We start from the raw sequence: 24,910 nt of genomic DNA on the forward strand, positions 1-24,910 counted from the left end.
GGTCGGGTTCGGTCCTGCTTTTTTTTTTTTTTTAATTAATTAGGACTAGGACTAGGATCTCCCAATTGTTATAATTAGCTCGCTTTATTGTTTTAATAAGCGTTTTATATAGAATACGATCGCTTTTGTCGGAAGCGTACAGTGACGTTGGTGACTTTTCCATCCGCATTAACAAACGCATTTTGTAAAATACGATCGCGCTTTATTGTTTAAATAAACGCGTTATATAGACTAGAATCTCCCAATTATTATAATTAGCTCGCTTTATTTTGTTTTAAAGCGTATTATATAGAATACGATCGCTTTTGTCGGAAGCGTACATTGACGTTGGTGACATTTTCATCCGCGTTAAAAAACGCAATTTGTAGAATACGATCGCGCTTTATTGTTTAAATAAACGCGTTATATAGACTAGGATCTCCCAATTATTATAATTAGCTCGCTTTATTGTTTTAATAAGCGTTTTATATAGAATACGATCAGGGGGGGGGGGGGGGGGGGAATTTGCATAGGAGTCGGAAAAGGGCACAACACGTCAACACCCCCCGAATGAAAGTGCTGCGCTAAAATCTTAAGGACGTACTACTACTGCTGCTGTGGATTATGGCCCAATGATCAAGTCGTTAAAACGACGGACGCCCTTAAATGTTTTCTCTACCTCAAAAAAAAAAACCCGTCAATGACAGATTGTCGCTTAATGTAACATCTGCAGTGCAGACACAGAAATATAAAAGATGTAAATGTTTATACAGTTTTATATAACTTAGGCCTAGATGTTGTAACAAAAGGCAGAGTTTAATTTGTTATCATAAATCACCCCTCCTTATAAATAAAATATGTAATTTCGGGCCCCTTTCGGGCCGGGCCAGCAAATCCAGTTAATTAGTCGGGCTCGGTCCGGGTCGGGTTTTTTTTTTTTTTTTTTTTGGTTTGAACAAATTTATTGACACTAAAAACAGAAAACAATCATGACAATCTCAACAGCAATTAAGCACATTCACAATATTATATTCCAATATTACGTTTTTAACAGCAAACACAAAGTGAGGTTTGAACAAACCTTTTCGAAAATCAAACATATTCACAATACCCCTCGGGCCTGCGTCGGGCTCGGGTGCTTTTTTTTGGCCCGATCTTACCTCTAATACAAATGAATCCAACTACCGGTAAGTGGAAGTTTTGCACTACAAATATGGAAAAATCTCAAACCCTTTAAATAATCAGTCCCCCTATTATCATTTCACCTTTCAACACAATGGGTGAACTTCAATGATGTGGACGTGCGAACATATAGGATATATTTTAAGTTTTTGCTTCAAATGTACCTCAATCCCGATGGAGTCCAGTACTGACGTCCAGACCTGAACCGTCCTACACTCTGACGTCATACGTGACAAAATGGCCGGGAGTTCGGGGCTAGAGTAAAGAAGGAAAGCAAATCACTGGCTTTCTTCGAATACAGAAAAAAAAATACAGCGCAAGAAAGGTCGCTTTATGGCTCCACTCTTTTGAGTTCCAAGCATGCCATTCCCGGTTCGTTGTCGTTCGAAGCCGCTGCTAGCAGACAACGTTAGGTTGCCTGCTACAATTGGCAAGCAAGCTAGCCAAGATGCTATCACCCCAGCGAGCTAAAACTGTTACCGACAAACTTCATTTAGCAAAAGTGGCAGTAGGTGAAAAATGTGAATACAGTTTCTTATTGTTGCCGACCAACATGACAACTAACTGTCACGATGTGACAACTCTAGGGCGTTTACCTATTTAAGACATAAGTTAAGCAACTCGAAGCTCATCGACTGTCTTACTGGTTAGCAAACGCATGTTAGCTTGCCTAGTCTTAAATGATGCATTTTATTTTGCGGGGAGGTTGTGGTGCCGTTTAAACTGTACAGCAACTGTCGAACAGTACCCGAACTCACAATCAGTTTACCAGGGGTAGATAACTACCAGGGAGTTTTGATCCGGTGTCATCATGACCCACCCTCCTGGGAACCTGCCAGGGATGCAGGTAAGAAAACCTTTTAGGTCAACTTATTTGTATATATCTCTAAATAGCTTGAACATTTTTTTTCAGCCAAGGAACCCTTAGAATAATTTTCAAGTCGATTTTGTTACTGGTATCAATGTAGAACACACAGGATATGACATTAATCTGTATTTATGCGTTGGAATTGCGGGGCGAGATTGCAGTAAAACATTCCAAAATAGCGTATTGTAAGTATTGTACATGTGTAATGTGTGTGCATCCGGTTAAATAACATTTTAAATATACATATAAAGGGGAACAAAATCGATTTACTTTCGGTGTGCCGTGACTTGATCTAGTATAGTGGAGTAGCAGGTGGATGCAGAGATGGGGACAGCGACGGCAGGCAAAAAACAAAACTGCAAATCGTTACGATGCACACAGAATTCTGAGCTGACTGAATAGTAAAGTTAGAAGCTTTGTGGAAGGGGGCACAGCCCATAACACATCGGCATCTTTACTATGCAGTGACACAAACCATTAGAAGACATCTTATGTAGTTAACCAACAGCATTAAGGCATCTTAAAGACCTATGAGGCACAGTCACACGCACGAACTCAAAGGTTGAATTTTGTACATTTTTGGGCTCGCAAAATAAGTTGTTGATGTCAGAGTGGGGAAACCATCTTATTTCACACAGTAAAGGGAAAACATAGTAATGCAGGGATACTGTACCCCGGGAGTCAGTCATTTTTACATGGCTACTTGAAGACAACAGATACTAGTATATGTTAGGGGTATTTGCCAATTTCTAGCCTTTTTTAATCACACTCATCGGATTTATACAGTTTATTAATATGTGTTTTTAAATTTAGAAATTAAAACATGGGACCCTAAGTAATCACAAGTAATCACTTTGTACACAGTCCAATATCAGGCATTTACCCTTTTTTAAATAAAGCAGCACATCTTACAAATTGCTCCAGTTTCTGACCAATGACGTAAACAAAAAACAATGGGAGTCTTGATTTTAAATGTGACTATTTTAGTGGAACATGTGTTACAATATGTCACTTTGTTATCCATATAATTTATACTTACTTTATGAATTCAATTGTCTCTTTCTATGGTTAATCAGAACGTCAGAATGGATCCCGAAAAGCTTTTCACCAAGCTGGAGCGCATTGGCAAGGGTTCGTTCGGCGAGGTATTCAAAGGCATTGACAATCGCACTCAGAAAGTGGTCGCCATCAAGGTCATTGACTTGGAGGAAGCTGAGGATGAGATTGAAGACATTCAGCAGGAGATTACCGTGCTTAGCCAGTGCGACAGCCCCTTTGTCACCAAGTACTATGGCTCCTACCTGAAGGTGATGCTGAGCCATCAGATTTGTTTCCTGTTTTTAAGCAGTGACAGAACTTCTCTCGAATTGTGTTTAAGTCCCTATAATGTGCCTCAACTCTGTAGGATGCCAAACTATGGATTATCATGGAGTATTTAGGAGGAGGTTCTGCTTTGGATTTGGTGAGTGAGTCTTTTGTGTATTTACTTTTGTTTGAAAAAAAAATACAACTAGGTAATAAAGTTTAAGAATTTTGTTATTATTATTATTGTTTTAAGATGGAGCCAGGTCCTTTGGATGAGACTCAAATAGCCACAATTCTTAGAGAGATTCTTAAAGGGTTGGAATATCTGCACTCTGAAAAAAAGATCCATCGGGACATCAAGGGTATGTAGTTCAGTTTTGTAATGCTGGTACAGTAGACCCCCAGTATACCTCGTCTCAGACCTAAAACATTTTCACTTTACGGCAGGGGTGGACAAACTTTAAGTGGCGGGCCGCATTTGCTTAAAAAAATGGTACTGATTTGATTTTGTCGATCTAATACCCTTGGGAATGCATTAAGAAAAACGTATCAAAAGATTCTGACACTTATTCATCAATAACTATACATACAGACTTGTACATGTATATAATATTTATTTTTAATGTGTTTATTGATAAAGCAAAGCAATATATTAAGCTCCTTTTTCTAGGATTGGATTTGATCTGTTAAACTCAAACTGGAAGTCCCTTTTTAGCATGGTATTTGATGGCTATTTAGATAAATTGCTGAGAAAAAATGCTCTCGTTTCGTAGTTTTCCCACCACTGCTTTATGAGGTAGATTTTTTTCCGTCAACTTATTTCGTGTGACCGAAAACATATAAAAGTTAAACTTTGCGTTGTTTGTGCGTATGACTACTTATGTTTCTAAGATGCCTATCTGCTATTGGTCGGCAACATAAAAGTTGCTGGTCAGCTATTAATTTGTGTTATGGCATCAGAAAAATGCCAATATTCTATTGGTAGAAGTACCTGCCACATTGTCTTCTTGTTCAGTTCAGAATCCGGTATGCTTTGTAAAGAATTTCCATGTCGGCAATATACTACAGTGTTTTTCCTCACTGTTTTTGTTCATAATGGGTCCCAAGACTTTCAATGATGCAAGGTAGAAGCAAATACATGATAACCTTGTAAACGAAGCTTTCAATTATCTAAATACATAGAAAGAACCCAAAGCCCTACCCTCGCTGAGTTGCATGGTCATAACTAATAAAGGATGGTCACAATTTGTAAAAATAAGGAGGTGATTAAATCAAGGAAACCTTCTAAAGACATAACAATCTTTACAAGTGGAGGTTTTAAAATCTGTTTTATTTTTAATCTCCCATCTCCTCCAGCCTCAGCATCCACTTGCTACTACACTTGACCAACTTATGTCATGTCAACACTTAAAAAAAAAAAAAAAAAAATCAGTTTGTCCTTTAAACAACATTATGAATAGGCATTCATGTAATCATTTATACATAAGAAGTACTTACTATGTAATATTTTGTTGTCTTTATCCGGGGTACTAGGGCTTTGAGACGTAGTACCTTAGGTTTCTATCCTCTGCTATACGTCAATTTCTCTTCGTAATTTCAACCTCAGAACAGATTATTGTTATATTCTGGGAGTCTACTGTATCTACATTGTGCCCCCAAAAAACTGTATGTCCCAAAAAAAAACTGATATAGAGTGGCTCGATTGTGAACATCATCAACTTCGGATTTTGAATGTCAGATGTTTTTCTTCATAATTCAAAGGTAATGGTTGCACTGACTTTAATAATACATCAAATCTGCTTCCCCAGCCGCCAACGTTTTACTTTCCGAGCAAGGCGAGGTGAAGCTGGCAGATTTCGGTGTGGCAGGCCAGCTAACTGACACGCAAATAAAGCGTAACACCTTTGTGGGTACTCCTTTCTGGATGGCCCCCGAAGTCATAAAACAATCAGCGTACGACTCTAAGGTTAGCCAAACACCTCACGATGCTTTTACTGGATGAACATATTTGTAACTGAGCAACATCGGTGTGCATACCAGGCAGATATCTGGTCACTGGGCATCACTGCCATCGAACTGGCTAAGGGGGAACCGCCACACTCTGAGCTCCATCCCATGAAGGTTTTGTTTTTAATCCCAAAGAACAATCCACCAACTCTGGAGGGGAATTACAGCAAGCCACTCAAGGAGTTTGTTGAGGCTTGCCTCAACAAGGAGCCCAGTTTTGTAGGTATTTCCATCCAGACGCTATAATTGTTTTTATTTCAACCTTGTATGTCAAATATTCTGCGCCCTTTATTTTTGTAGAGGCCTACTGCTAAGGAACTACTGAAGCATAAAATGATTGTACGCCACGCTAAAAAGACCTCCTACTTGACTGAGCTAGTGGACAAGTACAAGCGGTGGAAGGCGGAGCACTCGAGAACTACTGGGTCCAGTTCCGAAGAGTCGGACTCGTAAGCATTTACTTTGAGATTTCTCCTTGAAAGTGAAGGGAACTTAATAGAATAGAAAAGAATATACCTTTATTGTCATTTTTACAAAATGGGATTAACATATTGTGACAACGAAATTGGGCACTTAAGTGTTAAAAAATTGATTTCAAAATGTTTACTTGCGAGGATTGTTATACACTTAGACCTGGTTGCTGATTGTAAAAAAGGCATTATAGAAGGTAGTTCAGCTAATGGTATATCAGTCTTTTCATATTGCTGTGACACAATTCCATATCAAACTATCATTTTATATAACGTCGATCAATAGCAGATGAGTATCGTAAAGATGTTACTCGGCATATGCACAAATTCAATAGGTTTTTGGGCCTGTGGTTGGTGATGTGGTATAATGAGGAAAATGCTATAGAGGGGCTGAAAAAGCAAATTTATTCCATACCATGAAGTGAAAACGTCATAAAGCAGGGACACCATATACTGGGTGGGTCTTGTGTACATTTTTCCCCCTAAACTTTGACATGTTTGTCATGGTTCTTAGGGAGCAAGACGGCCAGGCATCGGGCGGAAATGATTTTGGCAGTGACGACTGGATCTTTACCATCCGGGAGAAGGACCCAAAGAAGATACAAAACGGCGAGGGACAGTCGAGGGAAACTGAGCAGGTTCATAAATTTTAGCTACAGCTTCAAATTCATTCATTAATGTACAATAAGCAAAATGCAGTCTAACATTTTTAACTTCCTTCAGACTAAAGACATTCCTAAGAGGCCTTACTCACAGAGCCTGTCCACAGTCATCAGGCCAGCATTAGCCGAGGTTACAATTCTTACCCCAAATCCACAGAAAAAATCTTAACAAATTACTAACCTGCTGCGTTTACAGCTCAAAACCCGGCGAGAGCAAGTAAATCAGAACCCTGCGACGCTGGATGACTTGAAAAAGGCTATCATGCGGGCCGAGGAAGCTTATCCCGGGATTGCGGATTCCTGGGTGGATCACGTCATCCACAGGCTTCAGAGGTACCACCATCACTTGTTCTAAATGTTTGTGATGCCTGAACATGTATTGATTTTTTTTTTTTTTTTTGCTGAAGTTTCTCTATGAGCAGGTCCTCATCTTCCTTATCACAGTGAGTTTTCCTATTCTACTCACCCACAGAAGTATACACCCCCCATCCTCAAGCTCCTTTGTTATAGACCTGGTTACTCAGTAGCAGTAGAATTTGATCACTATTTGCCGAACTGACGCTCTGGATCTTGTTTGGTCAAGTGCTGCGACTCTTAAAACCGAAGACTTCAATACACCCCTGAACCTTTGAACCCAGGCTAGAGACTATCCCACTGGACACTTTTGACAAAGCAGGCATGGTGTGACCGTTCTCTTTGCACCATCATGCCCAAAGGAAAACAGCAGCATTCTCTTCATGAAAAACAAAACTCAGGTATAGTGCTTTAAGGTGACTTTTGGGTTTTCAATGTGTAGAAGCTGAATCACTGTAGAAATTAAACCCGCACACATTTTGTAGACACTTCTATTGAAAAGGAACAAACCGAGCAGAAAGTGCCAGTTTTGCTCTTTCCGCTTTGCTTTAAAAAGTGCCCATCAAGTCTTCATCGCATTGAATTGTATTTGCTTCTTTAGTTTTTGATTTGCGGAGCCCCAGACATAATTATGGCTAGGTTTAATATATATGAAGGGAGGTGGCCCGAAAAACTTTTGATACAATGTAACTGAATACAGGCTCACAAAAGATATGGCGGTACACATTTATGCTGTCTTCTAGTTGACACATATCTTATGATTTTACAGTTCTTTGGAAAAGTTTTCATGAAAAACATGTAATTTGTGTATTTTAGGTTATTACACTGAATGGCAAACACATTCTTTTACAGGGACAGGGTGTTATTTAGTGCCTCCTGGTGGTACAAAAAATGTCATTCAGTAAAAAACACAAACATTTATTTAAATACTAGGCAAAAAAAAATACATGAACTATCATACCAATGTTATTTTTACTACAGAATAATAGGTTGAGAAATTTATATTTCCTTTATCTCGTACAAATTCCTACCTAGGTGGGCGCCATGTTTGTCCAGCATCCGCCGCCTGGCTGTACTGTGTATCACTGGCTCTTGCTCGTACCAGACAACACAGTTCCATGTAGTGGTCAACTATTACACTTTGGGGCTTTATGCATCACATGTGTTTTATGGCAAAGTCATGCCTAGTTGAATATGTTTAAATGGCTTGGAAAATTAGTAGCATTGAGTCTGATAGTTATATATTTATGTAATGTAAAAATGACCTTATTGATATAGTCAAATCATTGTTAAGGTCTTCACCAGCGTGCATAAAATGCACGTGAAACATGACCCATTAGTCAATGGCCAGCACTTATGCATACTCATTTTGACCAAAAGACCGAATTCTGCAGCCATGAAATACTGATTTGGCGGGATTAATTTCATTCTCAAGAACTGCTTTAGTCTCAGAAAAAAAGGTAAACATATTTAAAAAAACATTAACTTTTAATTCTAGGCTTTTTCGCGGTATTTGAATCCCAAACTAAAATGAAGTATTGAGTAGTAAGTATTGTTCAGTTATACATTTTGTCTCTACCTTACTATTTGACAAGGTATGCTTGATTTCACTGCTAGTGGTCACAAATTCAGACTCAGCATCTGATATTTTGCCCAAATAGCTATCGTCAACATGATGTCCGGGGCTCCGAATTGAGTGACTCTTTCATTGTTTTCTCTATGTTCCAAGATCTTATTCATAATGTGATTGATTACATTTACATGCAGGCTTTATTCCGATAGGATTAATACTGGATTCCTGGAGCAATCTGAACGAATTGTAACATTCCTAGAGACAGACCATAATCCTGTAGACTTGGAATTTGCCAATTAGAACGGTGAAGCGAGAGCGACATCATTATGCAAATAGATGTTTTTGTATTTCATTCATGTCACTCACCAAATTCAATAAAGCGGCCTTGTTTCCTGTGCGCTCCAAAAATGAGCTCATCACTGCATCTTGTGGCTTTGCAAGATGTACTTGGTAACTTAGTTAGCAAAACGATAAACTTTCAATATATATGGATGTCTACAACTGTAGGATTTTCGTACTGGGGACAGAAAATATAGGACATTTTCCCCCAAAAATCATTTGGCTTTTTTTGCAAATAAGGTGGTTTGCGTGTATCATTTTATTTCTAAAATACAAGTCCCAAAGTTCATAACCAGAATACTGGTAATATAAAATTTCTAATCTTATTACCTGCATGTAAATGTACATTATTATTATATTTTAAAAAATTGCTTACTATTCAAGACTTTACAGCTAAACAATGCTATCAATCATGCTCCTCACACTAAAAGTGCCAGGATTTTTTTTTTTATTCGTCTGTTTTTTTACTCTGAGAATGTGGGACTGAATGAAAGCACTGGAAGCAGACGTTTTCACAAGTTGCTAATAGCCATGTTGTGCTATGTTTATTTAAAAGCTTAAGTCCAGAATATACTGTGCTAAGATAATGCAGCAATAATGTTGATAAACCAAGCTAAAAATATGTTTTTTTATATAAATGCAGTCATGTAATTATGGAATGCTTAGCATAAATTGAAAAACTTACAGAAGTTATCACTGTAATAAAATACTGTAATTGTGTACATTTGTTTATCATAGCTGGCAGTCAACAGTACTGTATATATTACTTGCTCAAGTATTTGAGAAGTTAAATGTTAACTTTGTGGCATAAGAAATAAAGATGTTACTGCAGATTTTATGGCTGATTGTGCAGGAAACAGTACAACGTTATTTGTCAATAATTTATATAATATAAACAAGTTAAACACAATTCTATAATGTTTTGTTGATTTTGGCACAATTAACGGCAATGAACAATGCTTTCAATGAATGTAAGTGAACTCTGGCAACAAACTTGAGAATGATATCACTCACTATGTTGCTATGCTGGACCAAAAATCACTTCTTCCAGGTGTAGCTGTAGTTGTTCATGGTCATCTGGCTTAGGCCCATTTTCCCCAAGCTCGATGCTTGCTGCAGCTGCTGTATTGAGGCCGGATGGAGTCCGAATGTAGAGAGGTCCACTGACCCGCTCACACACTATCCCGAATAAGAATGCAAAAACATAAGAAAAAAACGCATTACAGATTTACTTACCTAGGTACTTTACCGGTTGTTTGGTCCCATGAATGTTGAGGATGGCTGTGGGAGCGTGCGTATACAGTGTGGCTGAGAAGTTTCCTTTCTGTGCGGGCCGGAGCAGGGTCGTGATGGCATGCAGAGTGGAGGGCAAGATTGGTCCTAGAGGAACAAAACAAAAGCTTCAATTCCTGCCTCAAATTACCTACTCGGCTCTGGCTCTTCCCATGTCTGCTACGCACCAGTTATTTCCATACTACTAATGTTTTGGTAATCGGAACCAATCTGGCTCTTCACATTCACACAGCGGGCCTAAAAGGATCACAACACATTTGGGTTCTTAAGAAATCGGGTGTTGTTGTACAATATGAGGTCTTTTATGTCCACTTGTGTCTAGATTGAGTTACCTTCAACAAATGCATGGCGGCGCCTCTAAAAGCAACCGGGGCAAGGATTGTTGGCGGCAGCCCTGCCTGAGAGCCGGCTGCCGCCACCACGCTCTTGCAATTGATGAGGAAGTTGACAAGGGTGAAGGTGTGCACCCCCTCCACGCAAACCACCGACTCTGGCCTTCGGTCCACATTTATTGCTCGGCCTTCCTTGTGACTGAATGTAAAAACGATGAAGGATGAAAACTTCGAACTCGGGGGTATTAAACGTGCTGCCAACAGGTCGCATCGGGACTACTTATGGATATTATCCGTCACACGAGACTACGCTAAGAGCAGCACCAGAAAATTATAACCTGCCGTTTTAAATTTGGACACTGGACGTCACATTGCCTGGCGTGACTCCCAAATCAAGCCACCCAACACAGCTGTATTGGCTGGCAACAATTTTATAACCAGAACATATTTTGAGATTACTAGCAGTCTTTATTTTACCTATAATATAAGTCATACATGCGCTTGTTGAGGCATTAGGATTGCATTTACTGGATGATCTTCTTAGATAGATAGATTGAACAAAACATGTGTCACTTACTGCTTTTTAACTGTTAATAGAAGGTAAAGGTTTACAGGACAACACAATTTCCAGGTGTCTTTGCAGAAGTTTAGACACGTTTTAGCTCTATTCTGTAATACACATGAAATCTAACTGAATTTATCAAATTCAATTAAACATTTTATTTAAAAAAATACATATAAAGTAGCAAAACACTTTAAACTTCAGGTACTAAAGTCACCATTAGTGCTCGAACGAGTGTGCTATTGTGACTTCAGTTGCCCTGGGTTAAATAATAGAAAATTAATTACTTTTTAATTTTTTTTTACAAAAACAAGTGATTACATTTTTGTAAAGGGGGAAAAAAAACAATATTTGTCATAAAATTGAATAATAACCTCCTTAATCATAATCAAATCATGAACTTCATGAAGACTCAACCTTTAAGCTAAAGCACACTTTATACAGTTACAGTGGGACCTCTCGGTTATCGCGGCTAATGGGGACCAAAACCACCCGCAAAAGGTGAAAATCTGCAAAGTAGCGACGCCCCTTCAAAAAAAAAATCTCATCTCATTATCTGCACCGCTTATCCTTATTAGGGTCGCGGGTGGGCTGGAGCCCATCCCAGCCATCTCCGGGCAGTGGACACCCTGAACTGGTTGCCAGCCAATCGCAGCTGCAAATCACATTAGTTCTCGCAGCTAGCTGCGTTCTTCATCGACGCACGAGCCGAGTGATCCACCGCTAAGAGTCGTACAGCTGGGCGATTTTACGTCCGCCCGGGATGATCGGAGACAAATTCCCGACAGGGTTTATACTTGCACCGCACCGCGGGTGCCGTTCGGTCGCTTCCGCAAGCGAGCCCCTAACTAGATGGTAGGGCGCCCGCTTTGAGACTGGGAGGTCGCTGGTTCGCGCCTCGGCCGAGTCATACCTAAGACTTATAACATTGGTAAAATGGCGGTGCCCTCTGTTGGCTGCGGCTGCATCGGCTCGCTACAACGGGTCAGGTGTATCGACATTTCGTTCTGTGTACATTGTTACAAAGAATGACAATACAAAGGAAATTATTATTATTATTATTGTTATAACTCGCGGCGTGGGTACTTTCGGGCGCGATACGCACGACACTGCGACAAGCCGAACGGGTCGGGCGCTCAGCGCGGAGGCCGGCGTCTCCCGCCCGGGCCGCGATGGCTCTACATGGCGCTACACGGCCCTCGATGGCTCCAGCCGACGGACAGACGGCCACGGGGGGAAGGGGTAGCTGGGTGGACCTGTAAGGTTAGGGGGGGCGGCGGCGGTGAAGCAGAAGCCGAACCGAAACCGCGCGCCTGGAAATGAGAACGGCGTGCCGTGCTAGGGTCGTCGGCCAAGGGGGATTCCCGCAAAAAGGAAAAATCTGCAAAGTAGCGACGCCCCTTCAAAAAAAAAAAACTTTTCTTAACCATTACAGACCACGAATCTCTGAAGCTGCGAATGTCAAACCGTGAAGTAGCGAAGTCCCACTGTACTAATACAGCCCAAGTGGGGGTGTTTTTCTGCCATGTGGCCCGAAGTAAAAGGAGTTTGTCACTAGTCGAAAATTAAGGAAATTAAGCTTCAAATATATTAAACTAAGCCAAATAATAAGTACCGTAAATAATTAAACAAGTGAGAGAATGTTTGCAAATCTTTACAACAAACAGAAAAAGACTAATCAGTCTGCCTTCTGTGAAAGACAGGCCAAAAACTGCCTGAGGGCCACATGCAATTCTTCAGGTTTACCAATTCGGTGTTCTGAAATCCTTTATATCATTGCCCAGTGACCATGCACAATGGTGATAGCAATTTGTGCCTTTTAAAGCGGTGAGTATTTACAAGTTTCATTTTTATGTAGTCCTAAGTGACTCATTACTTCAAAATACCGTTCTCCAACGTTACTTTTAAGCCTGGCGTGTTTTTCCGTGGTAGCTTTCCGACATGGTTTTTGTTGACTACAGTAAAATAGTATAGTCTTTATTTTCATTAATAAATGTTGTGGAACACTGTATGCAATGAGATTAGACTTTGCACTCGAGGGTAAACATTTTTAGACATTTTTTTTTTTTGAGAAAAAAGATAAGACTAGGGCAGCAAGGCGGCGCAGTGGTTAGCGCGTGTGCGGCACAGTTCGTGTCTTGGGAACCTCCTGCGTGGGTTCAAATCCAGCTCCAGACTTCCTGTGCGGAGTTTGTATGTTCTCCCTGTGCTTGCGTGGGTTTCCTCCGGGCACTCCGGTTTCCTCCCACATTACAAAAACATGCATTTCAGGTGAATTGGCCGGTCCAAATTGTCCCTAGGTGCGAATGAGCGAGTGAGTTCTCTGTCCCCGTGTGCCCTGCGATTGGCTGGCAACCAGTTCAGGGTGTCCCCTGCCCACTGCCCGATGATTGCTGGGATGGGCTCCAGCACCCCCGCGACCCTACTGAGGATAAGCGGTGCAGCTAATGAGATGAGATAAGACTGAGAATAGGCAAAAATGATCTGCATTTATATAGCGCTTTTCAAGTCAATGAAGACTTCCCAAAGCGCTTCACATTTACCCATTCACCCACTCACACATAATAGTGGCCGTGCAGCCATGCAAGGCGCCAACCTGCTTATTGGGGGCATTAGGGGTTCAGTGTCTTACCCAAGGACATGTAACACGGAGGAGCTGGGAATCGAACTGCAATCTCTTGATCCCAAGACGAGCACTCTACCTCCCGAGCTACTGCCGCCCCAAAGCAATCATGTTTTTCATCCTGCCCTAGCCCATTTGCTATACTGTACTTTGAAACTCAATATGGCTTGAGACTCAAAGTTTACCTAGACTAGAGTAAGCAGGGAATTTGATATATTACTAGTTTTATGGATACAATTGAATGTTGAGGCTGTCTGGCTTCTTGATCTTCTCCTGGACACCCATCTCTTTCAGCCACGAGAGACTGCAACTTTCTTCGTCATCATCATCAGCAGCATTATCAGCTCCACAACTATCCAAGCAGGACTCATCCTTTTTGTGACTGCATTGAAAGATTTACATTAGTTGACAGAAAATCTGATCAGCAATCTACAAACTCGTCACATAAATGACTAATCTTTACACTGAATTATTTGGCCTAAGATTTTTAACAGTCGGTGATCCAAAAGATTAATAATCAATACAGTGAATCCTAAAAATAGCATCTCTTTCGGTTTATGTGAGATACAAAGTGAAACTACAATCTTAATATCACCTTTTCTGTCGCTGTTCCTCATCAGAATGATGTCGCTCTCTGCTTGTCATTTCCTCCACAAGAGGGAGACTGAACTCGATGCCTGACCATCAATAATGACAAGAATGCCATTAACTCAATAACTCAATGTGGCTTCGGCAAATGCTCACCTTCAGCTTTCATGGCCTCCCGCAGACCAATGGTCGTGGGGGAAATCATTGCGTTGATGCTGCCCGAACCACCGATCCCAGCCGCCCGAAACAACACAGTGAACTGAAATTGTACAACACGCACTGTATGGTTGATAATCAATCAAACTCATTAGTCAAGATAGCAATTTACCAACATGTTTACTCATCTTACCTGATAAGAGCAAACATAGAAGTAAGGACAAAGTCTGGCCTTGAGTAAACTGTAGAGAGACGACAGACTGGTTGACCTGCACAAAGAAAAATAAAATTGGGAGGTCTTCAGTGACTTGAAAAGCGCATTATAAATGCAGATCATTATATATATATATATATATATATATATATATATATATATATATACACACACCCGAACAATTGAATATTGTTCAGACCAAGCGCTCCCGGTTGCACAGAACTACAGTAAGGTTAACGCGCATGCTTGGTCAGACCCAATCGAGCAACTGGAATGGATATTTAATCATCAAAGGTTAGCCTGTCATTTTCATTTTCCATCAGTTTTAAATTGAAATTCAACCCCTATAGTAGAAACTGAGCGAAGAAGTCACAAAATATTATGCAATTCACAGCAGGGATGGACGTAACTTCATTTAAATTTTTAAAACATGCGTCGGGTACCTTTTTCACCCAGAGAGACATGATAGAAAACTAAACTTTTATGAAAGCCATGCCATTTTTAAGACAAATTTCAGCAAAACCGTCAACGCCACTCTGAAGACCAAATCTAATTTTTCAGCGGATTTATTTCACTATGTGTCGTTAGATTATTTGATCAAATTTATGAAATGATAATAATGCTATGTCTCCCATATCAAAAAATGTTCCACTTAAAACTAGTCTCCTTCCCGCAATCACTCAAGATTGTTGAGGTTCATTTTTTTACATTAATAATCGTTTCAAAACAGGGTGCAAGTAATGTTATGTTGCAAAAATCTCACAGAATACTGCAAACTAGGATACTGACAAATTTACCTTCGGTGCACACGGCCCCGGGCAGCGTGTGCCTTCTGCATAGCTCTGCCCACTTCTATTGCTCACCCAATAAAATTGCTCTGTGTGCTTGGCTGGCGTTTCCAGCCGTTAAGTTTTTCTGTGGATTTTATTCATTAAGTGTATCAACAGTGAACCTAAATCGTTTAATGAGCTTCGATATGAAGGATTCCTTAGCCACGTACAGCCAAAATGGGGTCTGTTGGTGTGACACCTTGACTGTTAACTGTGCATTCTTTATATACTGGACCAAACCATTTCTTTCATGCAACAGCGATGAGCGCAATCGACTCTGTGCTTATCAGAATTGGAAAGCTAGAGGAGGAATTTGCATTAAGTATAACTTTATCTCTGAGCCATATAAGGCCCGTGAGCCATATAGGTTCCCAATCCCTAGTTTAACAGATGCTGATTATTTGGCGTCAACAAGCTCATGAATCAGATCAAAACATAAAATACATTTGAGATATTGTAATACAGTCAAATGTTAAACCTCTGATTGAAATCTTTTTCAGCAATAAGGGACCAAAAATAAGTTATTTTGTTCTTTGAATAGAAGAGTTTTTGTAATAAATCAGTAAATTAGATATTTATAATGTATCTTGCCAGATAATGGAATCTGTGTTAGCAATCAGGGAAAAAAAACGGCCAAGCTTTCATTTTCTCGCTCCTAACTAAAAACAACAAAGCATATCAAAACTTGTTTAAAAATTCAATTTCAGGGCACTGGCATATGTCCTTGAGATATTTTTGGTAAGGGCATTGCAGTGAGATTATTCCCAGAAGTCTCTGCATCCTTACCATTCACTCATAAGTATGCGTTGCAGTTCTGCATCTTGTGACCATGGGGCGCTCTTTCCCGTAAACCGACGCTCAGAGTTGATTCTTGGGAACAGCGGCACCCAAGAAAAGCTAGGATGCTGCCAGTAGATCAGACTCTGCTGGAAGGCGCAGCGAAGATCCGTGCAAGATTTTGGATCCTGCAAAGAGAAAGTACAGAATTGAACTTCCTTTTCAACACAGCAACATAGGTGCAGCTTGTGTCACTTTACCTGTACACTGTTTGGCCATGTGCTAAAAAGGGCCCGGCAGTGCTGACTGAGCCCAGAGGCTTCCTCCTGAGCTTTGGGCTGCTCGGACCAAGATAGCGACAGAGAGGACATAAAAAGCAGACGGGTCTTTAAGCTCCAGTCGGGTGGGTACTCTGTGCACAGAGGAGCCGCAATAGAGAGAGGAGAAATGGCCTGCGGGCTCTGGAGGAGAGCAGAGAAATAACATAACATGCTTGCAATAAAAAATGAATTTGAGAATCCAGACAAATGAAAGGGAAAAATAATGCCACAAAACAAAATTTGCAATAAAATAATTTTATCTTATCTTTGAATTATATTTATAGAATGAAAAGTGTATAAAACATGAAAATCATGGACAAAAATATATACAAAAACTATAATGGCTGGTTAACTGTATTTTCCAATTAAACATAGGAAAGGCATTTTTTTTTAAATTGGATCAAAGTGATACTACTCTGAACCTTGACAAATGTAATATAACTGGGGCTGCAACTAACGATTGTTTTAGTAATCGGTTAATGTGATGATTATTTTTTTCAATTAATCGATTTATCGGATTAAAAAAACGTTATTGATTTTCTCTTTATTTAAATATTGAAATTAAGTGGACAAATGAGAATAGCACACAAAACTAAATACAGTATTCTACAATACTAAACAATAAAATAAATTAGTGTTTGTCAAATAACGAAGAAAATGCATACAAATGTATGTTATACACCTGCAATTATATTCTTTTTTAAATAAAGTGCAAAAAAGGCAGCTTTTTGTGTAAGGGACATGAGCTTTTGGACAAGAAATCATTGCAAAGCTGAAAACCCAGTGACAAATATAAACATGAAAATTCCAACTGTCGATCAATTAACTTGCCAATCAACAAAAATCCACCTACATACAAATCTATGCAAATGTGTAAGATAGGCTTTCAAAAAGTGCAAAAAATGGGTATTTTGGTTCTTTAAAAGAAACATGAGTTTTTGGAACAATAAATAAATGTAGATGTGAAAACCCAGTAACATGATTTGACATTAACAAGCAAGAAGTAACCACTATCACCTTTGCTCACTTACCCACTCACTCTTTCTTCTTTGAGAACCTTGCATTGCAATGCAAAATGTGAGCATGTCAATGAGGATCTCAGTGTTGACAGCTGCTTGCTGTGGCGTGCATGATGGCGCTTTCTCATCATGAAACTTGTCATTGTCAGCCGTTTTCTACTTACATGTTTTGTGGAGTGCTCCTACACTTTTGTGGACTTTTTTCTCTGTGTCTGTCATATTTCATGAGTTGGATTGACAGTAGCCTTGGAAAATAGCGCCTTAGTTTGCACTCAACCTCGCTCTGCTATGCTTGCCGACTCACGCTGCGTGTGACTTGCATAAATCGTGCGAGACAACAAATCCATGAACCTGTAGGTTTCAATTCAGGAGATGTTGTAATGGTAGTTGTGCTGCTCTTTGAGACTCTTTGTGATTAAGGGTTTTACAAATACAGTGGAACCTCGGTTTTCGAACGCCTCTCAGTTCGAACAAATCGGAGTCCAACCAAAGATTGAGAAATTCTTAGCTGTTCTGTCAAAAAAATCAGAGTTCAAACGCCGGTAATGCGTACGCTAGGGTGCGATACTGAGCGGCGTACGGGTGTTTTAGCCCCTTATTATGCCTCAGAAGAAAGTCAGTGCAAGCAGCAAAGTTGCTACAGGTGAAAAAAGAAAAGTAGTCCGTACAACTATTGCATTTAAGAAAGAAATAATAGCAAAATATGAAGGAGGTGGAGTGTCTGATCTTGCTAGGGAATACCCCACCGTCCACCTGCGCCTTCTGCTGACCACCAAAGGTAAGAAATCCTATTCATAATTCTTTTTTTTAATCCTTTTTTTTATTTTTACACGTTCATGTTAGGGTAATCTTTCGTACGGAAGATTACGATAACGCGAACGTACGATTAGCCTGGGTTGGCTTTGTTTACGTTGAACATTCGAGGTAAACATTCAGGGTGTTGGAACGGAGCCCAACTTTCAGGGTGTTGGAACGGAGCCCCCTTTCCAATGAACCGCTCACCACTTGTTGTGGAGACCCGGGTGCTAAATGACTTGTAAACGACCTGATTTTTTTATTTTTACACGTTCATGTTAGCGTACTTTTTCGTACGGAAGATTACGATAACGCGGACGTACGATTAGCCTGGGTTAGCTTTATGTTTCCGTTAAACATTCAAGGTAAACATTCAGGGTGTTGGAACGGATTAAAACGATTTACATTATTTTTAATGGGAAAAATGATTTTGGTGATCGAGCAAATCGGTTTTCGAAGAGGGTTCTGGAACGGATTATGGTCGAGAACAGAGGTTCCACTGTAAATGCGACTTATGCGCAATGCTGGAGTGACGAAAGAAATGCGTCAAAGAAGGACTGTTATCATTCAATTCACTCATCTTGCACTTTTGCCTGTCACCTATGTGTCCCCTGTAGTGCGTTGTTCTATATGTTTGCAAAATTTAGCTGTTAACGGCCTCTACCTGGTCGCTCAACACACTCAAATAAGCTTGTAGTAAGGGGAATTCCGCCTCTTTCTTGAGAAGTGGCTCACTAAAAAGAGACGGCTCTTTTGGCTCCCAAAAGCCTCTTCAGATTGTTTTTGTTGCTTGTATCCATATATTATAAATCTTTATGTAACATTATTCACAAAGTTACCTTAGGGGGACCAATAAACCTAAAAAAGAAAAAATGAAACAACAGAAGTAAAAGATAAAATAAAGGCAAAAAGACAGAAAGAAAAAAAAAAGGAAGAAAATGGAAGCAAAAAGACTAAAAGAATCAAAAAAATAAAAGGAAAGTAAGAGAGGAAAGGAAAAGGCACAAAAAAGGAAAGAGGAAAAATTCTAGAGAAAAAAAGCTTGGGGGATTTAAATACATAAAAAGACAAAAAAAAATGAAAACGAAGAAAAAAAGCAGGTCCTCCCACAATATAAACTTCTCACATGTAATTGGGCTGGCACGTTCCTGTTGACCCTTTACTGTATTTAGGTTCTATGTGAGCAGAAATTCTCTGCTTTAAAATGTGTGAAAACTAGGCTAAGAAGCTCATTGTCTCAGGAACTTTTGGGGGTCTTCATGCTGATGTACACGGAAAAAGTAAATTCTCATGTCTATGGACAATGACATTGTCATTAGCAAAATTTCAGAAACCAGTGATTTGCTTAGGAGGATTTAGATGTTTTAAGTACCCTACTTGAAATATGTGTAGTGAAGCTACTTCACATGAGTTATTAGGGTTTAGTGTAAAGCCTAGCAATCTGTTGGGAAGGCAAATGCAATTTTGATTTCAAACTACTGATACTGTACATATGTAAATATGTTTTAATCTATATCAGAATCGTAATATAATTTAAAATGATAACGTTTTTTCTGTTAATCTATCAACATATACCTGAATTTCTACCCAATAAAAATGCACCATAAGAGTTTGCTGCTGCTCCATTCATTCAAATTCCTCATCTATTGCTAAGAGGGCCGGCTTAGGGTATAAAAGTCCCGCCCTGCTTTTGCCCCCTCGGATGGGTCTGGCCTTGATGCGGCGAGGGGGCTTGCGTGTTCCAGTGACCCTGGAGAGCGATACCGTCGGGAGCTTGCTCCTGGTAGGGTCACCCATGGCGGGCCGGTCTCCGGGGTAGGTTCCAGACAAACAAAGACCCCAGCGTGTTGGTACGCTGTGAGGTGGCAGCCCCACCAACCGACTATCCTGCGGAGGGCTAACAACTCACCCAGGAGAAACCCCCTTTGTTATGAAACTGAGCAGAGAAAGAAGCCGGACTGACCAACACGGTAACGGACCCCAGCCTGCCCCCGACCAACGAGTACGGCTCGACCTTCGTCGTAAGACCCGTGTCGCCACCTGGAATGTCCAGACACTCCTTCGCCCCGGAGCTGCCACCCTGCTGTCCCGAGAGCTCTGTCGCTATAACATCACCCTGGCAGGGCTCTGTGAAGTACGATGGCAAGGCAATGGTGAAACAACAGCTGGCAACCATTGCTATATCTGGAGTGGCCCCGAGAGTCGGACCGGCCTTTACGGTGTGGCTCTTGCCATTCCAAAAGCCCTCCGGAGGTCCCTCATCAGCTGGACACCAATAAGCGACAGACTACTGTCTGCTCGCTTCCTCCACCATCACGGCAAGATGACAGTGATCGTCGCCTACGCCCCCACCGATGTCGCTGATGAGGATGCGAAGGACGCGTTCTTTGACCAACTCCACCAGGCTGTCGACCAAGCCCCACCACACAACGTCACCATCATCCTCACTGATGCCAATGCCACTCTATCCAGCAATGATCGGTCCCCCGGCTCACCTGTCGGCACCACCTTCGTTGACAGCACAACAAACGACAATGGCAACCGCCTCGTCTTCCTCTGCCACCAAAACAACCTTTGTGTTGCTGACACCTGGTTTCCCCGGAAATGCATCCATCACTGGACGTGGTACAGCCCAGATGGCAGAACCAGGAAGGCATTGGACCACATCCTGATATCACGACGCTGGAAGTCGTTTGTAACCAACTGCCGGGTGTTCAGAGGAGCACAGCTTGGCAACACAGATCATCGTCTGCTGGTGGCCCAGCTCAAGCTCCGAGCCAACCAGCACAAGACTCTGCCTCGCCCCGACTCCTCCAGACTCAGCGACCCCAACATCGCCAGAGACTTCAGTTGCTCCATCCGCCGCACTCTCGATGCCCTGGCTCCTGACAAGCTGACAGACTGGGCGGCCTTCAAGGAAAGTGTACTCGGACGCCCGCGATCCTCCCCGAGTAAGCCCTGGATATCAGAGAGGACACTAAACATCATAGACCAGCGGCGTGAGGCCCGGCTCCGAGGCGACCTCACGGAGTATCGGAGACTGAACCGCCTGCGCAATGTGGCCATTGCTGAAGATAGGGAGAGGTTTTGGCAGGCAGAAGCCCAACAGCTTGAGTCCGCGGCCAACAACAACAACATGAGCCGCGTATTCAGTCTACTACGCCAAGCCCGTAGCGGCCCACACATAAAGACAGCCCTGGTAAAAGACTCAGACGGCAACCTCATCATGACAGAAGCCAACTGCCTCGCGCGCTGGAAGGAGCACTTTAGCCTCCTCTTGCAGCACAGCACCATCCCGGCTGATCCCACCCTCCTAGTGGCTGCAAACACAGCACCTCCTAGCGACGCCTGCTGCACAGACCCTGTAACACCCGTGGAAGTGAGAGCCGCTCTGAAGAAGCTGAACACCAAGAAAGCCCCCGGCATCTGTGCCATTACCGGCGAGATGCTCAAGGCCGGCGGTGATGGCATGGTGGAGTGGCTAACCTGCCTATTCAACCAGGTGTGGGAATCGGAGCAGCTGCCCACCGACTGGACCAGAGGAGTCATCATGCCCTTCTGGAAATGCAAGGGTGACAGGCTTGTCTGTGGAAACCACAGAGGTATAACCTTACTCTCCATCCCGGGCAAGGTCTTTACCAGGATCTTGCTCAGCCGTGCCCTTCCAGCAATCAGAAGCTGCCGCCGTCCCCAGCAGGCTGGCTTTATGCCCAACCGCTCCACAACGGACCACATCTCTGCCGTCCGTTTGCTGATAGAGAAGACCCGTGAATTTCGTAAAGATCGCCATCTATATATCTGATTCATTGATCTGAAGGCCGCCTTTGACACCATCTGCCACTCTTCACTGTGGAACATCCTCCAAGCTCTCGGAGCACCACCCAAGATCATAGCCCTGTTCAAGCTGCTCTACAGCAACGCAAAGAGCTGTGTCCGTATCAACGGCATTGACTCCGACTGGTTTACTATCTCCAGCGGCGTTCGTCAAGGCTGCGTGGCGGCTCCCGACCTTTTTAATTGCATCATCGACCATCTGATGTTCAGGTTTAGTGAGCGCATCCCCGGAATGTCTTTCGGCAACTACCACCTGACTGACCTGGAGTATGCTGACGACACCATCATGCTCAGCACTTCCTACAGCCAGCTGAGAGACGCTCTGGGCATTTACAGCGAAGAGGCAGCGCGGCTTGGCCTCCAAGTGAGTTGGACGAAAACCAAGTTCATGTATGTCGGTGATGGACCAGATCCACCTCCCATCCAAATTGGTAGCGACATCGTAGAGCCGGTCAAGAGCTTTGTGTATCTGGGGTCCATGGTGACAGACAATGGGGACCTAAAACCAGAGATTCTCCGCAGAAGAGCCCTGGCAGCATCTGCTCTGCAGTCTCTCTGGAAACCACACTGGCGGCACCAGACCATCGCACGCAAGACGAAGCTCCGCATTTACAACCTCGCCGTACTCTCTATCCTGCTTTATGGCTCAGAAACATGGCCCCTGAACGACACCCTGGCCACAAGAATCGACGGTTTTGATAGCAGGGCTCTCAGAACCATCGAGAACATCAGGTGGCCCCAGCGAGTCTCCAATAAAGAGCTCAGAGCCCGCACGTGCCAGCCCAGAGCATCTTCCTTGGTCGCACAACGCCGCACCCGCTGGTTTGGCCATGTCCTTCGTCTACCACCAGACCATCCGACACGAGCCATTCTCCAGTTTGACCCAAAGGCCGCAGGCTGGAGACGACCACGAGGGAAACCCCGCACTCGATGGCTCGACGTCGTTGCGGGTGACCTCCAACAACACGGAGTTGCTGTAGGATGCAGAACAGCTGGCACAAGACCGCCAGCATTGGAAAAACCTGGTTCATCTGGTCGGCTCAACGCACAGGGACGGGACCCCCCGACCTTCGCTGGAGCAATAATCAATCAATCAATCCCTGCTTTTGCTGCTAGTCTAAAAAAAAAAAAAAGAAACACTGCTCTATACTATAGGTCAGGGGTCACCAACCCCGTGCTAGCGGACACACTGACGCCCGTGGTGATTTTATCACGTGCCCGCGGGCCCGTTCTAAAAAAGACCTTAATCATTATTAATACCAATGTCTAAAATGTGATTAAATTGTGTTGCTTTTTTTTTTTTAATTGCATCACAGTAATGTAAATTGAAACCAAAAAATATTAGCAAATATATAAAACGGACTGGTTCATTGATATTCTTGAAATAAGTAATTCATATCAGAACTCAAAGTAATAACGTAATTTAAAAAAATGATCAGAGTAGGAAAATCTAGCATTCTTGAGAGAAAAAACGAGATTTATGGTGGAGCACAAGCAACACCTAGAGGCAAATTCGTTTACTGATTGCAGTAAAGAATTATTCGTTTTAAACCGAACGATTTTAAGAATCAAAGCTAGAGAAATCCCTACAAAACAAAAGACAATGTTGTTGGTGGGAACAGTTCAGTGCCATGGAGTTAAAATATTGAAAAACTGTTGAAAATGTGTTACCAAGTTTAAAATATATGTTTTGATTTAATGGCTGCACATTTAGTGATTGGTAAAAATGTGATATTTGTTGACATGTTTACCTTCAGCAAAGATGTTTTAGCATCGTCTCCATTTTCTTCGAAGAGAGAGTCGTCTTCTGAGAGAGAAAAATCTATCTGGTATAACAAAAAAGATGAATACATTACATGTTGATGGGATACGGTTTTTACTTCTTCCCAGAACTAACCCGTTTACACTTTTCAGTTCGCCCCATGTCTTCAGCTTTGCTCATCAATTCTGCTAAAGCGAAAACATCCCCGTCGCTCAATTCTTTTGTTGTCGAACTTTCAAGCTTTTGGTCGTCGAAAATCAGACATTTCCTCTTCGGGCTGTTTTCGTTGACAATATTTGCAAATGGGTTCCTGCGTTTTCCTGCGCGACCAGAGCGTGAAAAGAGAGGCCCGGGCGAGAAGGGCCGCACGGACAACAACGCCGAAGACGAAGAACTTTGCTCGGTACCGCCGCTGTCACCGCTCGGGCTGGAAGAGAAAGCTTCGCTGCGAGCTCTTTTCCTTCGCATTCGCATAATTTCCGACGGTCGCTTGAAGTTGGGGGAGTAACCAGACTCTTCAGACATTTTTGAAGTTTAATTCGTGCCTTCCCACTTTAAAAACAACAACAAAATAGTCGTGGAAACTGAGTCAGCCCCATGCTTTAAAATCCGGCGGTGTATCCAGTGACGTAACTTAATTTCTTCCTCGTATTTTAATGGCGGGTTTACTTGCGTTGTGATGCATTACCCTCGTCTACCGGCCCGGAGTATAACTTTTTATACTGCACTCTGTACTACTGTGTTTGTTCAGTACAGGATAATTAAGATTGAAAAAACGTGTTTCTACCTGATAAAAAATAGATCTCCAAAATATCTCCAAAATACATTGCATATGATTTATTATTTATATACTAGCCCTTGTTTTTGTAGTATTGTTCCAAATGTATTTGCCCTTGGTCATGTTTTGTAACATAGATGTTAAACAGCTGAATTAAAATATGAGACAGTTTCTTTCCCAGGACCATCACCACCTTAAACAAGCATGCAAAACTGTGAAAATGTATAGATTTCAGTTTCTAAGCACCGCGTTGTAAATATTTTTGAATATTCTGACATGCTTTATCTG

General features: G+C 41.9%; 2 protein-coding genes and 1 pseudogene across 2 annotated transcripts; 1 reads left to right on the forward strand and 2 right to left on the reverse strand.

Moving 5' to 3' along the window:
* The first annotated feature begins 1,371 nt into the window (after window positions 1-1,371).
* Window positions 1,372-9,572, forward strand: LOC148369618 (serine/threonine-protein kinase 24-like). The gene is made up of 11 exons (XM_088331730.1): window positions 1,372-2,008; window positions 3,106-3,336; window positions 3,435-3,491; window positions 3,588-3,696; window positions 5,143-5,300; window positions 5,375-5,560; window positions 5,642-5,790; window positions 6,326-6,449; window positions 6,535-6,603; window positions 6,670-6,806; window positions 6,881-9,572. The coding sequence occupies exons 1-11, from the start codon at window positions 1,973-1,975 to the stop codon at window positions 6,918-6,920; spliced, it is 1,296 nt and encodes a 431-aa protein (XP_088187856.1). The 5' UTR covers window positions 1,372-1,972; the 3' UTR covers window positions 6,921-9,572.
* donson (DNA replication fork stabilization factor DONSON) lies at window positions 9,249-24,521 on the reverse strand. The gene is made up of 12 exons (XM_088331728.1): window positions 23,980-24,521; window positions 23,834-23,908; window positions 16,375-16,575; window positions 16,124-16,302; window positions 14,487-14,562; window positions 14,294-14,396; window positions 14,145-14,226; window positions 13,785-13,931; window positions 10,365-10,563; window positions 10,200-10,269; window positions 9,989-10,119; window positions 9,249-9,918 (listed from the first exon to the last, which is right to left on the reverse strand). The coding sequence occupies exons 1-12, from the start codon at window positions 24,367-24,369 to the stop codon at window positions 9,778-9,780; spliced, it is 1,794 nt and encodes a 597-aa protein (XP_088187854.1). The 5' UTR covers window positions 24,370-24,521; the 3' UTR covers window positions 9,249-9,777.
* On the reverse strand, window positions 11,520-11,658 carry LOC148369620 (5.8S ribosomal RNA; annotated as a pseudogene).
* Window positions 24,522-24,910: the final 389 nt, after the last annotated feature.

The sequence above is a fragment of the Urocampus carinirostris genome, chromosome 3 (genome assembly GCF_059441175.1).
Source record: "Urocampus carinirostris isolate Australia breed hairy pipefish chromosome 3, RoL_Ucar_1.0, whole genome shotgun sequence".
Lineage (NCBI taxonomy): Eukaryota > Metazoa > Chordata > Actinopteri > Syngnathiformes > Syngnathidae > Urocampus > Urocampus carinirostris.

What these genes read in the sequence shown, in the direction of transcription:
- donson (XM_088331728.1), bottom strand. Translation starts at nt 24,369, where the DNA reads ATGTCTGAAGAGTCTGGTTACTCCCCCAACTTCAAGCGACCGTCGGAA. An exon ending in GACAGCCTCAACATTCAATT is followed by an intron (nt 10,564 to 13,784) that starts GTATCCATAAAA and finishes TTTTACATTCAG; the next exon opens with TCACAAGGAAGGCCGAGCAA. An exon ending in TTCATGGGACCAAACAACCG is followed by an intron (nt 9,919 to 9,988) that starts GTAAAGTACCTA and finishes TATTCGGGATAG; the next exon opens with TGTGTGAGCGGGTCAGTGGA.
- LOC148369618 (XM_088331730.1), top strand. Translation starts at nt 1,973, where the DNA reads ATGACCCACCCTCCTGGGAACCTGCCAGGGATGCAG. An exon ending in ACTATGGCTCCTACCTGAAG is followed by an intron (nt 3,337 to 3,434) that starts GTGATGCTGAGC and finishes TCAACTCTGTAG; the next exon opens with GATGCCAAACTATGGATTAT. An exon ending in GTCATCCACAGGCTTCAGAG is followed by an intron (nt 6,807 to 6,880) that starts GTACCACCATCA and finishes TTTTTGCTGAAG; the next exon opens with TTTCTCTATGAGCAGGTCCT.